Source organism: Aspergillus ibericus, assembly GCF_003184845.1.
Source record: "Aspergillus ibericus CBS 121593 unplaced genomic scaffold BO80scaffold_27, whole genome shotgun sequence".
Classification (NCBI taxonomy): Eukaryota; Fungi; Ascomycota; class Eurotiomycetes; order Eurotiales; family Aspergillaceae; genus Aspergillus; species Aspergillus ibericus.
In genome coordinates this window covers 184,659-197,988 of record NW_020292125.1, presented here as the reverse complement: position 1 = coordinate 197,988, position 13,330 = coordinate 184,659, and the positions used below count along the sequence as shown (strand labels likewise).

Genomic DNA, 13,330 nt, shown 5'->3' with positions numbered 1-13,330 from the left:
ACCCTTGGTCCCTTGGTCAAACTACAACATCCACCAACATATGGTCAAGGCACTCCGGCATGCATCATGCGTGTTTTTGCCGGATGAAGGAGCCGTGCGACTGCCAATACCCACATGAACGACGATACATGCGAGAACCTATCATAAACAGCATGTGCAACTATATTGGAATCCCGGTCAATCTGGTGCCCTGGGAGAGTCTGGAACTGCAGTCTCTAGCACTCCCCTGCTGTCTGCTACGATCGAACCCACCATCAATGGCGGTTTGAGGCTTGTGTTTCATCGCCTCATTCCGAGTATTGGGCATGTTTTGCCCTATGTGTCTTCATCAACACCAGCCAAACATACAAGAACAGTGAGGCATTGTCACCTCGCCAATCCATCTCTTGTCTCGTCATATTATTGGCGGTTCCTGGGCCCCTTCGTAGGCCACCACGTATTGCTCTCTTCACCCTTCACTTGATATTTCCGAATATCCTTATCTCCCATTCCAAATTTGTGAGTATTTGGGGCTTCAGGGCACTGCGATAGTCTGGACTTTATACCTGGAGGACATTGACCAAGCCGACGACAAAACCTGGATTCAGCGCCGACTGAAGAACCACGACGAGCTATATCTGCTATGGCCGTTTGGTGGTTCTGACGTCGACGCTGGAATGAGCAGTTTCTGCTGCAACTGTCGTCAGAAAGAACCGAGCAAAGCCACAGCGAACGGTTGTACCATTGCCCCTCGAGCAGTCCTTCTGGTGGAGGAGACGCTCACAGATATCCAGGACAACTCTTGTCTCAAACTTTGTATCTGGAAAGTCAGGCGTCAGCCTGTGGTCGTGTAGACTTTCTCACATACCGAGTCAATGAACGATTCGAGTTTTGCTCTTCCCGGAAATGGCCGAGGAAGGTGGACAATTTCGAACAGGAAAGAGAAGGAAAGGCAAAACGCCAAGAGCGAAATGTGATCGAAAACATGGGATGTCCTTCCCCAGGCGCTACATCCGGGAGGATATTATTGACATTGTGTCTTCCAAGATGCCTGAAAGACAATCATGTTCGTCTGTCACTATTGGGTGGCCTTGTGAAACGAAGCCTCGGTCATGACCCCTGGCTATGTCCTTCTAGGGGTGACTGTTGATTAATGACGCCTGTCACCGAGAGACTTACGATCCTAGGCATCATGCCTTGGGTGACAAGGCCTCAGAGCTGGCTACCTTGTTTGATCATCGATTCTGTTCAGTTGCGATGCCATACCACATCTTCATGCTCATTCCCATAGACCACTGTTCCGCACACGGTTTACATTTCTACTTCTTTTGTGGCAACAAAGTGGTGACGTCGAGTTCATCCCTGGGTCCTGTCATGTATCTCAGATTGGATCACCTGGCTGAGAAAAATCCTTCTAGTCGGGTGGTTTGCTATCAACTCGGTCTACGAACGTCCGCATGGTGTTCTGGCTCAGAGCAAATGAAAATCCCCCTGACACACCGGAGAGCATACCCGTTTGCTCAAGAACAAGGCGAGGTCGAGCAAGAAACAGGAAACGAAAGACTACATGAAATATTCCAGCTCGTTCGACTTCGATATACGCCGAGGGCATGGAGTTAGCCGGTTATAAACGTTAGCCCGCTAGCTTGCCCGCTTTATTTCCTTGGTGGTTTGAAGAGAAGCGCTATGGATTAATACCCACGGTGCAGTCCGTCAGTGATATGGTAACCGACCTTCGATGTTCAACCTGCAGATACACCCATTTTCGACAGCAGCTACAGACGTGAGGGAGAAAGCAAATATCCCCAGAGGAAGCTGGCAGGCATCAGACACGCGACGCTCAAAGCTATTAACATTGGATTGGGACCGAGCAAATGAGAGCACCGTGGTTGCAATATTGTGCTCGGCGGCAACTAACTAGTTACCAACTGAGTGTTGGTTTTGAGGTCATTCTCGCAGTACTACCTTAGTATTCGAGTGACACGCATGCCAAAACAGCGGTGGGCAAACTTAAGCCAGCCTAAATCTTGACAAGTCAGAAGCAGTATCGATACTGGGATGAATGATCCAAGAGAAAGACTCCCCATCCGGCGTTCCACGCCCATGGAAATATTCTGAGGTCAGAAGTACCACGCAAGCACTGGGTGGTCGGGTTGTGGGTGTTAGTCAATACGATTGACATCCATATCCATTGCCAATGGCAGCTTCAGGGGCTGCCTGTCCTAATGTGAAATGGCGAGCAAAAGCCTTGGCTTCGAGAGATTCCGACGTGAATACAATCGCAGGCTGGGCATGATCAAACTAGACCAAGTGATCTATTTCTTAAGATCATGAGTGTTTTCGTGCGAATGGACCAACGTGGTCTAAGTCAAGTCATTATCCCAGCGACGCATTACCTATATAGCCGCAGCCACCAGGAAAGAAAGATCAAGTGTATGATCCACGAGCCATCTTATACCAAATTATCTTTAGGAAGAAATACCGCTACAATGTCGAGGATACACCAACAGTGATGGCTTTCCAACTACATTCAGCCAACATCTACGGACTGCATCGGCGCCCTACTCGACGGTGTCTACGGGAACCAACTATCAAACGAATCCATCGCTCTGACAGGACCGACAAGGGTATGCGGGAGACGATTGAACAATCAGATGGAATCATCTCGCCATCTCAGACAGACTGATAAGGGAGACCACGACCCACCGACCAGGATCTTGCTTATAAAGCCAATACCTCACGACCACACTGCTATATCTCAATATCGTGTCAATCCGGCAACAACTACATGATATTCTCATGTTAAGGGGAATCTACATGACCAATCCAAGCTTCTTCCTGGAGTCGACTCACAATGCACCTTATAAAGATCCGCTAATACGTGAACTTGCCAACATCTTCAGATCAAGAAGACTTCCATACTTCTTCTATGAACTAAGTCACCGGGGCAAGTCCACAATGCTCCGTCTATACTACAACATACCTAGACGACAGTCTCAAGCCAGTGAGACCTGCGCGACTGGACCAGCATGCCTGCATCTGCTGAGCCTGTTTATTACACCTCTTGCATTGCCACGGCTTATACATGCTCTATACGAGTGACACGTTGGATTATCAATCTGATACCCATCTTCCTCTCTCTCTTCCACTTCCACAATCCATCCTCCTCACTATTCGTCGGTGCTCTTTCTATATATCATTCATATCGAATCAAATCGAAAGCAACCCGTTGCACAGCACTGTCGCAATACATCCCCAAATGCACGGACAATAATCAGAAATGCCTCCCCCGTCAACATGGCGAGCACTTCACCCATCTCTCCCCGATGTCCATACCAATGTCCAAAACAGACTTCTGCTGGATGTTGCATGCTGCATTTTACATGCTACATCTTTCACCATACCCTTATGGAACCTGACGCACCGTTTATCGGTACTCTCAAGATTAGATTTTCTATCCTTGATCTACGGGACGTTCCTCTTCCCCGTCCTCCTTCTCCCTACCCTTCAGGCTTTCTCCTTCAACGGGAGAAGAGAAAAAATATGGTGTCGTTAATATACTCCACTCCATTAGACCTGGAGATGGTTATCTGTGTGGTGTTGCGTGGGTGGAATTATACGAAATTGGTCTGAATAATCGCGATAATCGAAGTATCAAACCAAAGAGCAGAGCAATCGAATCAGATCAGATCAAGCCAGGTCAAGACAGGTCAAGACAAGCCACATCGGCTAAACGAATAGCACAAAAGAGAAGATACGAGAAGAGAAGAGGAGTAGGAACCAGAGGGGGAGGAAAAGCGCAGTGTCGTATATATCTTTGGCTATGTTCATGATTTAGTTACTGTTGGTTACAGTCGGCGGATGGGGTGGTTCTTCTGGGTTGTGTGAGCAAGGCATACGCGCAAGGATAACCCTTCCCGTTCTTCTCTCTTCTCTTCTCCTCTCCTATCCTCCTATTTTCTCTTTGATGTCCGTTTCGGGAGATGGGTATGGATACATGGAATATGGAATATGAAATATGGAATATGGAATACATCGAAGGACAGATTCATAGCTCCGTTGGGTTGTACGGCGGCTTATATGCTGTGTGAGGTGATCGACGATTGGAATTACTTCATGGGTGTGGTGCTTCCGTCTGGTCATGTGGGCATGGTTATGAGAATGGATATGATTGTTCGTGTGATGGACAGGGAAGACACGGTTGATTTGGTGCGTTGAGATGCGTTGATGTGGAGGGTTGAGTGTGTGGGAAGATATAGGGTGTATTATTGTTTCGGGCTGGGGTGTATTTGGCTGTCTTGATGTGGATTTCTATACGTGTTGATATTCTGTGGTTATGGAGATGGATGTAGTTCTGACTATGATTATGCATTGAATTGTTATAATGATGGTATAGATAGGGTTAGCAATAGCAATAGCATTAAACACAGTCTACTAGCAATTATTACGCTTACCCTAGAAGCCAAATGCAAATTATACAAATCTATTTCATCGACTTCATAGCACATCATTCATCATACCACCTACCCACCACCACCCAACCAACCACTCACCTAGCCGTGAACTCACCACCCACCCTAACTCCTTCCCCTTGCTTTCCTCGTAAATAATTAAGAACAGGGAGTAAAACTACCGACACCGATACATCTCCACCATCTCCCCCCTCACCCGTCTCGCAAGCGGCCACACCCTCCCCAGAACCTGCAGTGCTCCAACCCCCAACTCGATCCTCGCTTTCAGGGAATCATCCTTATCTCTTTCTCTCTCCCTACCACCACTACTACTCTCCGCAGCACTCCTCAATAACGGAGAGCCCCGCTCCACCAACGCAGCAACATGCACCACAACAGCGATTGCCAACCCACAAGTGAAAAACGGGGTGCGGGATATGACGGAGCTAGGGAGGGTGGCGAGGTTAGAGAGGAGGTCTGCGGCGCGGAGGAGTTTCTGCGTGTGCGTGCTTGTGTTGTGGGGTCTGGGTTGTTGGTGTTGGGGGTAGTGGGGGTTAGGTTGTGTGTGGAATCGAGTGCAGGAGGTTGATGGTGGGAGGATTGCAGAGGTGCTGATGGTGGTGGCGTGGTAGGCTGAGAGACGGATTGTGGAGTGTGGGTGGTGGAGGTAGATTCTGCTTCTATGCTTTGTGTTAGGTTGGTGGATTGAGTGAGTGGGTGGTTGGGGAGGGGGCATACAGGTAAGTGATCATTAATGTTTGGAAGATCATTTCGTCGACGGTGGAGGTGTCGTGGTCGGGGAGGGAGGAAGGGAGGCGCATGAGGGAGGTGGCGAGTCGGGCATCTAGCGTCTCGGTTTGGAATTCGGTGTCTGGGTCGAGGGATTGGGTGATTTGTAGGACGGCGCGGAGGTTCTGGGTTGCGAGGATGCGGTGGGTGAAAGAGGAGATGTGGTGTGTGTCGGGGTCGGGGAGGGTGGATAGGCTGGGGGGTTGTTGGAGGGTTTGCTGGTGGTGTTAGTTTGTATGTGAAGGGGGTGGTGGGGGACTCACTTCAGAGTTGTAGGCGTTTTCATCACACGGTAGCTGCATGTCATGGTTGATCCATTTAGGACTGGACATGATGCCGCCTCCGCCGATGGCGGACATGATCCCCTCCACTACTACGAGCTCCCAGTACGTCCGTCGCCAGCTCTCTTCCAGGATAGGGCTGCCGCGGGAGTGGGCTCGTGCGAAAGAGGTGCTGTTCATCCCGAGACGACATGCCAGCTGGATGGCTTCATGAAGGAGCTTCCGTGCTTTCTCTTCAGCTCCATAAGAGTGTTCAATGATGGACAAGAGAAGCAGTCCCTGGACTTTAAACTCATCGTTCGGGGCAGACAGAGCCGTGTAGGCGGGTGCATGAAAAGAATCGCTGAATCCCGGATGATGATAGTAGTGGCTACCAATGTAGCGCATAATGTGTGGAATGTAAGCTGGAACCTGCTGGCAGAGTGGCGAGGCCAGACTTCGCCGGGGCAAAAGAATCGGATGCGAGCGATGAAAGTGGTGGTAATACAACTGAATCATGGCATCATGGGCCAGTGGCTCCGAATCTACAACTGCTGCAATATACCCTGGTGATGGAATAGACTCGGAGTGAATGTCGACACTGACGTCGAGGTCTGGCAGCTCGAGAAAATCTGGCTGCTTTCATTAGCATCATCCAATATGATCGACAAAGAGGAGAATACATCTATATCGATCGCCCCATTCAGCCAGCTAGTAAAGTCGAGATCCCCCGTATCCGGGCTGGATCGATTCCGCAGCCCCCGACGCGAACGCACATAGCGACAATCATTGTTGGTATTGTAGCAGCGGGTGCAAACCGGCATCTGAGCATCGCATTTCAGATGACGACGACGACACGGCACACATGCCAGCGGAGAAGGCTTTTGGTCGACCATGATGAGGAATGGATGACAGTGTAACGGGTGTGGAGGATATTTGTATTTAATCTGATCTCATCGAGTCTCACACAGGCCGAGATCCCCGATCGGGGACCACACATGTCCTGATCATCTGGGGTCTGACAGCGTGCATGTATAACCGCGGCGACCAGACGTGTTTCAGGGGACCACAGGCAGCCCCCCGAGAAGGCCGATCTAGAGCCCCGAATAAAGCCATCCTGCGAGATGCTGCAGGTGGCATCTAGTGCTCCCCGACTACTGACCCGACAATGCGGATCCGGATGTGTGGCTGCATGTATCGGGGTTCATTTCAACGGGTGATCCTGGCAATCTCCAGATCATCCAAAAGTGTTCCACAATGGATTGTCCGTGAGTTCGCAGTCGGGGACCATCCGACCAGCCAGGGAGAATGGGTGGGGAATTTGTGGCGCTCTGGAAGTGCGGCGTTCAGGAGGATCCCGACGCCGACCGAGTGCAGACCCCGACTGCAGGAGGTCCCCGACCGCGTGGACTCAGATGAGACGCGGTGGATTAATTGTCCGCAGTCGGTTCAATTTGCCGCATTCATCTGAAGGAATCATTGGTTCATTATACAGGCAGATGCACAGGTGACAAATCCTGGCTGAACCATTCCCCGCCCGCCACTTGGTCACCACCACACCATCACCATCACCATCACCGTCACTGTCAGTGTCACCGTCACCATCACCATCTCCCAACACCCCCAACCAATTATTGATCAACAAATAATCAGTTAATCTCCCGAAACTTTATTTCACAATGATCACGCATATCGTCCAATTCCAATTCAAGTCCTCGGTTGCTCCTGAAAAAGTCCAGGAGGTGAGTCCGATTACGTCACTCCTCACCCGCCGTCCTAACCATCCATCCCTCCAGATATGCGCCCACCTCGTCTCCCTGAAAGATAAGTGTCTGCATCCTACTACGCAGCAGCCTTACATCAAGTCCTTCAAGGCAGGCAAGCAGGACTCGCCGGAAGGAATGCATGTACGTGACCTGACGAATGTCCGGATTGGGTGGAACGTCAACAACGGTTCCATGGGATCAAGAGGCTAACGGCTGCATAGAATGGCATCACCCATGTTTTTGTGATGGAGCTTGAGAACAACGAGGACCGCGAGTATTATCTCACCAAAGACCCGGCACATCTGGGCTTCGTCAAGTCGATCGATGGTTTGATTGAAAAGGCTCAAGTGGTGGATTTCACCGAGGGTGTTTTCTAATCCTTGTGATGATCATGATCATTGATGACATGTATATAGATGCAGCGACAGTGAAATCATTTGATGCTAGCCTTCTGGTCCACCTTTTGTCCGGATAATATACTCACAAATTAATCCACCCGCTCCTCGCGTGTCAGGATCCAGCTCGGCAGACACACCGCCGCAGTCACCGTGGCGAATACTGTCTCGTTAGCTGCATCATGTCTATTGGGATCGCACTCACCAGGAATAAACTGATATCCGTACTGCAGACTTGATCGGACGACCGCCTGCATACCTGCCGGTAGGGTGTCAATATATTTGGAGTCGCTGAGCACGTGTCGCACAATCTGTCTCATTAGTAAGGATATCAACATAGGTTGGGATACACACCTCCTGAGTCCTCTCCCCAAATCGTCCCGCAATATCATGCATGAACCCTGTTCGAACGAGGAGCGGTGCGACCGACGCGCCGAGAATGACCCCCAACTGTTGACTCAAATAGTATGCTCCCACGCACGCAGCGAGATCCTCCTGCGGTGCCCGAGTCGTCATGCCAATAAACTCCCCCGAGATGATGATGCCGATGGGCGTGCTCATGGGGATAACGAGGAGGGATTCCCATACCGGGCGATCAAAATGCCACGAGAAGAAGAGCAGAGTGGAGGAGATGATGCTGACCACAGCAGAGATGATACTCATCTTTTTGTAGCGTTTGGTCCTATGAGATTAGCATAGTTCGCTCGAGAGGGATCGACTCACCGTTTGATTGAGAACCCTGAGATGATCGAACCGCCTGCCAGAGCCATGGTGCAGAGAACGAGGAACAAAGTCGCCCTCTCTTCGGGGACTGTTTTTACCTGCGTCATGTACTGGGTAATTGTGGCGATGACCTGTCTGGTCAGTACGGTACTATACAGAAAGAGGACGACTAACCCCATTTCGTCCGCTGAAGAGCACCACCTGTACCAGCCAGTACTGCCCAACACCCTGGGTGACCAGTCGCAAAGGAACCAACGGTTTCGTCGCCCAGAGACACTCATGACAGACGAACACCACAGTAGCAAATACGCACACCCCTAGCAAGGCATACACGGTGGATGACTTTCCGTCTACTGTTCCAGCTGCCGTCAACGCCAGCAGCAGGGTGACAACCGCAGCTGCGAAGCTAGCAATGCCAAAATAATCCAGGCGCTTGACGTTCTCGATGTTGGATGCCTCTGCAGCAGAGCCAGACTCTTTGTGTCTTGTGGGGAACTGCACCCGGGACAGAAGCAAACAGAGTAGGATGAGAGGTAACCGACCGGCGAATGCCCTATCCTATTAGCAACGTAGGGATCACAATGGGTGTCGTACCATCTCCAACCCAAATAATTCACCATCATGCTTCCCAGTGGAGCTCCGACTCCTCGTCCGATCATGTTCACCACGTTGGTGTAGCTACGCAACAATGCGACATCGCTTGGAGCGGCCAAATCTATAGGGTCAGCTTGTCTATCAGCCAAACAGGAGTATCTCACCTGTAATCAATATAGAAATCATGACCACCATTCCCGAAGAACCGGCCCCACTAATGACCCTGCCTGCTATCAATTGAGGCATGGAATCGCTGGTGGAGCTGTTCAAGTTAGCATCCTCCAGAACCAGATGTGAGTACACACCATATGAGACATCCCAGTGCAAAGAGAAGATATCCCAGAAGCATAGACGTTTTGCGCCCACACGTATCGGCAAGAGTACCATACTGTATGTGTTAGACGGCACGGACCACTGATCCTATAGACTCACCACCGGCAACGAAACACAATAGCCGAGGTTATATCCCGTGACCAGCCATGAACCCTTGGATAACTCGTGGAACTCGGAGGCGATGATATCGTAGGTCGCAATAACGAGGGATTCATCCGAGCTTGCTAAAAAGGCACCTATATCCTTAGCAGTGGTTACTTCTGTATTGGAGATAAATACCTAGGTAGGCAATGAAAATGGCCAGTTTTGTTCGGCTGCTTTGTATACTAGTTTCTCTGTGATCGGAGGATTGTCCATCTTCAGAACTCGTCAGTAGCTGGGTAGTTTCACTAGCGGGCATGATGCTCAAAAGAAGTGACGATATAGCTAGATGGTAAGCATTGTGGGATGAAGAATGAAGAGTGAAGAATTGAAGGCCGACATCGCGTGCTTTTCAGGCAGCACTACGCTGGGTGCCTTATCACCACTGCACCAATAATATGACTCATCACAGACCTAGAGATAACTAACTAGTTACTCGTTCTAATGATCGTAATTGGAAGGATACGCTAGGCTACCCCGCTAGCGTGATCTGCAATCAGTGTCTAAAATGTGAGGATATGGGAATTCAACGCCGAAATTGACAGCTGCCAAAACCATAAATGGCCACATTTCCACCTGTAATTCCCAGCAGCGAGTGGTTGCCTAGCGCTAGTCACCCCTCTAAGGTAGTGTACTTTAGTGAGCCCTCACCTCGTTTCAACTCACGACTGAAAGATGCTGAGAATGGCCTCCTCTGAGACCAGATTCGCCTCCACTATAAAGGTAGCTCCATAGGGACAAGGTCCATATAGGTTTCACATTATCCGAAAGAGATTACCTAGGAAGAGTTGGTCGCTAGTTTTACAACTCAGGATTCACATCTGACGCTCGGCCAGGCACATATTGAAGATGGAAGTAATGATACACCCATACCAAAAATTGTCAGTGTAGAACACGGCGACGATTGTACTCCCGTCATGGACCATCACTCCTCTATGAGGCTTAATCGTATACATCCGTCGTGGTATCGCATGGACCTGCTCTTTGAACAACTGCTTTTGACATTTTGAGAGATCTGGTCATGCAACGCAGTGCCTAGGAGTCTTTCTTTGATAAGCACTTGGCGGCCGCGTATCTTAGGCAATGTACTTAAGTATCAAGGGTACAATAAAAAGGCACTAGGGAGTCAATACCTTGCTAGCAAAGTATATCTCCAGCACTCTGGTATTTCCGATCACGTTCTTGGCAGTATAAATTGCTTCGACGCATTGGCATCGGCGGACGAATATTCGATCTCTGGTGTGTGATCTACAAGGCTATATTTGACAAAAGGTCTTCCCAGGGCGAATACATCACGCCCACCATCCTCTGCAACATAGATCCGGATAGACTCGTTGTATATGCCGACTACTGACTTCCAGTCGCGCATGGAATTGGGAGATCGGTAACTGACATGCTCTAGCGTGATGGAAAAATCACCCGGCTTGAGCTGATAATGTCTATAGCGCGGAACATCTGTAGACAAGCCAATTGTCACAGTATGAAGCAGAGCGCGCGAGATTTTGCGGCGAAGAGCGTGTGGGAGGGTGATCCTTAGGCTCTGGTACTGAAAGATGAAAGGCAGATGATCGATTTCGTGGGCACACGGTCGCTATGTATGGGTACCAATCTCTTATGTTAAGATGCGATTCCAAAGCTTCGATAATAGTCGGCTTCAGATCATGTTTCGCCTCGGTTTTGAGGGCCTTTTGTTCTCGCGTTTTAATGTCGCATGTGGATTGAGAGGCAATGCTAATTCCACTGCCCTGGATTTCTAACAGGCAAGGCCCACTTCAATACCGATCAAAGCACCTGGCTTTCTGTCAACTAGCTCCTGGAGTACATAGTCCCAAAAGACTACAGCTGGAGAGACAGTATTAATACAGCCAGGTCCGAGATAATTGTAGAAGCCACATCCCCCCTTCTGCAATTTTCCACAAGCCTATCCCAGTCGTCTCGAATCTGTCTGTCCTTCTGTATCCAGCCCAATGTCACATTGGCTTCCAGTGTTCCTCAAGTGGTATGAATACAGCTCAATCTTATGTTGTTCTTTACCCAAAGAGGACCGGTGATTGGCCGCTCAGGATATTCTTCCAGATGAGGAGGTTAAGCGCCGAAACGCAAATGTAGCGCTCTGGCCTCAGCCTGTTCCCCGCACTTTCCTCACTGATAAAGGACAGTTTCCTTACATCTCCTGGACAGTACCTTACAACTTCCTGACGGTTTCCTGGCAACATCATCACGTACAGCCATTCCAACGACGCCGATTCTGAGATATGGCATCAAGGAACAGGGGGTTGTCCTTACCTGATGCCCTCAATAATCTTGCAAAGTCCTCTAGCAAAATTCAACGCCGCGGAGGTCTCAAGCCGCACGAAGAAAAGAGAGTGCGGGAAGGTTTTACTGTGCTGCTTACAGCGCTAGATGAGCACAGGATGTACCATGCTTTTCTATCTAAAATCAAGGACTTATGCGAACATCGCGGATATGCCATGGTGGTCTTGTGTATTGTTGGTCTTGGGAAACATGCAATCAAAATATTGAAGGATCAGGTCCAGTTGGACTTGCCTTTCGAGATTGTTAAAAGGAAGGAAGACTTGTGGAATAGCACTTTGGATTACATCGGTCGAAAGTATGTTGATGGTTGGTTGGCTCTTTCCACTTATAATTCTACATTTAACGGGCATAGACTTGTCCCTTGTTCATGTAGAAAGAGCCACGGATACTTTCCAATCCAAGAATTTAAAAATTTCAACGAATCTATCAGGTGATTCGCATCCTCTATAGGTTGTTTCACTGGGCTACACTAACATCATAAAGTTGGCAGTGGTTCCCATTCTCAGACTTTGGTCATTGGTAAGTAAGTGCCCGTGGCGAATCGTGTCGTTGGATACTTACAAACCACAAACACAGCACCCCATCCTCCGTCAGGTCCACGCCACGGCTCTATATCGTTAGACCTCCGTGTCAGGGACCTCGTTAACTTCTTCCAAGAAAATCAGGAATTGGACAAGATCGTCCAAATGGAATGTCCCTTATCCGGGGACCCTTTGCCTTCTATTAGCATTTCCCTCGATTGATCTGCAGAGTCGATGGCTAGGGTCGAATTTTCTCAGCCCCTGGCCACAGTTTTCATTCAATATGTCATGCAGCACTAACAGCATTGAAGAGGTCATTCCTGTTTAACTTTAAAAAACCGGACTGTCGGGTTACCGAAGAACATGCATGTTTGGCCTTCTTTTACTGCAATAATATCCCAGCCGTTTTCACTAGGTCCTGTAATCACGTTTGGAATAGGATGCGGAGTCCCAGGCCCTGTGACTCTCACAGCCCCCTCTGCTCCCCTCCTATGTACTAGAACAGCGCATACCGACTTGTCTGCTGTTGTGAAGGACTTAGGATGAGACACACTTTTTTCGATTACTACGCCCTTCGAAACCTAATAAATCATTAGCATTTTTTTGCTACGCTCTCTTCAGACGAACCGAACCAATTCACAGGCTACCCTCTCCAATTCTTCGTCGCTCGGAGACAGCGGGTCAACTGACTTGACTTGACTTCCGAAGGACATTATTGTTGTATTCTGAGAAGTCAATAGAGCGTGTCCGGAATCCGATAATGGGTACAACGCAGGGATGTCCATATATCATAAGAATAGGAGTGCCAAGATGCGTGCAAAGCGCATAAAGGCTGTTTTGGAAATGGATATTAGATGGCGACAATCATCTGGATAGGTAAAACAAACAAACCTTTCCCTCAAAATAAGCTGGCTTCAAGGGGAGATGCAGGAGGTCTTCGCACACCATTGCGGAGGGACTCCACGTTGAGAGACGAAGTAGTTTGTTTGGCGGGGTCATGTTAGTTATGTGATCTTGATCGCCTGATGACTAAATATTGGGCAGCCGTCCGGCAGGTCGGCA

General features: G+C 49.3%; 5 protein-coding genes across 5 annotated transcripts; 2 read left to right on the top strand and 3 right to left on the bottom strand.

Moving 5' to 3' along the window:
• Positions 1-4,409: 4,409 nt before the first annotated feature.
• BO80DRAFT_426324 (Zn(II)2Cys6 transcription factor) lies at positions 4,410-6,814 on the bottom strand. Its single transcript, XM_025719738.1, has 4 exons — positions 6,163-6,814; positions 5,483-6,115; positions 5,169-5,437; positions 4,410-5,110 (listed from the first exon to the last, which is right to left on the bottom strand). The coding sequence occupies exons 1-4, from the start codon at positions 6,373-6,375 to the stop codon at positions 4,609-4,611; spliced, it is 1,617 nt and encodes a 538-aa protein (XP_025573970.1). The 5' UTR covers positions 6,376-6,814; the 3' UTR covers positions 4,410-4,608.
• Positions 6,815-7,054: 240 nt separating this feature from the next.
• Positions 7,055-7,768, top strand: BO80DRAFT_120262 (Dabb family protein). Its single transcript, XM_025713485.1, has 3 exons — positions 7,055-7,221; positions 7,276-7,386; positions 7,467-7,768. The coding sequence occupies exons 1-3, from the start codon at positions 7,159-7,161 to the stop codon at positions 7,620-7,622; spliced, it is 330 nt and encodes a 109-aa protein (XP_025573969.1). The 5' UTR covers positions 7,055-7,158; the 3' UTR covers positions 7,623-7,768.
• On the bottom strand, positions 7,733-9,690 carry BO80DRAFT_409860 (MFS transporter; the record flags this gene model as incomplete). Its single annotated transcript, XM_025717901.1, has 9 exons — positions 7,733-7,951; positions 7,995-8,322; positions 8,364-8,494; positions 8,538-8,916; positions 8,958-9,078; positions 9,122-9,219; positions 9,263-9,345; positions 9,390-9,526; positions 9,570-9,690. The coding sequence occupies 9 exons, from the start codon at positions 9,688-9,690 to the stop codon at positions 7,733-7,735; spliced, it is 1,617 nt and encodes a 538-aa protein (XP_025573968.1).
• Positions 9,691-11,632: 1,942 nt separating this feature from the next.
• On the top strand, positions 11,633-12,688 carry BO80DRAFT_120255 (uncharacterized protein). The gene is made up of 4 exons (XM_025713484.1): positions 11,633-12,053; positions 12,100-12,177; positions 12,231-12,266; positions 12,324-12,688. The coding sequence occupies exons 1-4, from the start codon at positions 11,687-11,689 to the stop codon at positions 12,488-12,490; spliced, it is 648 nt and encodes a 215-aa protein (XP_025573967.1). The 5' UTR covers positions 11,633-11,686; the 3' UTR covers positions 12,491-12,688.
• On the bottom strand, positions 12,378-13,260 carry BO80DRAFT_120230 (uncharacterized protein). Its single transcript, XM_025713483.1, has 4 exons — positions 13,160-13,260; positions 12,901-13,100; positions 12,570-12,849; positions 12,378-12,506 (listed from the first exon to the last, which is right to left on the bottom strand). Exons 2-3 carry the CDS (start codon positions 13,051-13,053, stop codon positions 12,583-12,585), a joined length of 420 nt encoding a protein of 139 aa, XP_025573966.1. The 5' UTR covers positions 13,054-13,100; positions 13,160-13,260; the 3' UTR covers positions 12,378-12,506; positions 12,570-12,582.
• Between the last annotated feature and the right edge of the window lie 70 nt (positions 13,261-13,330).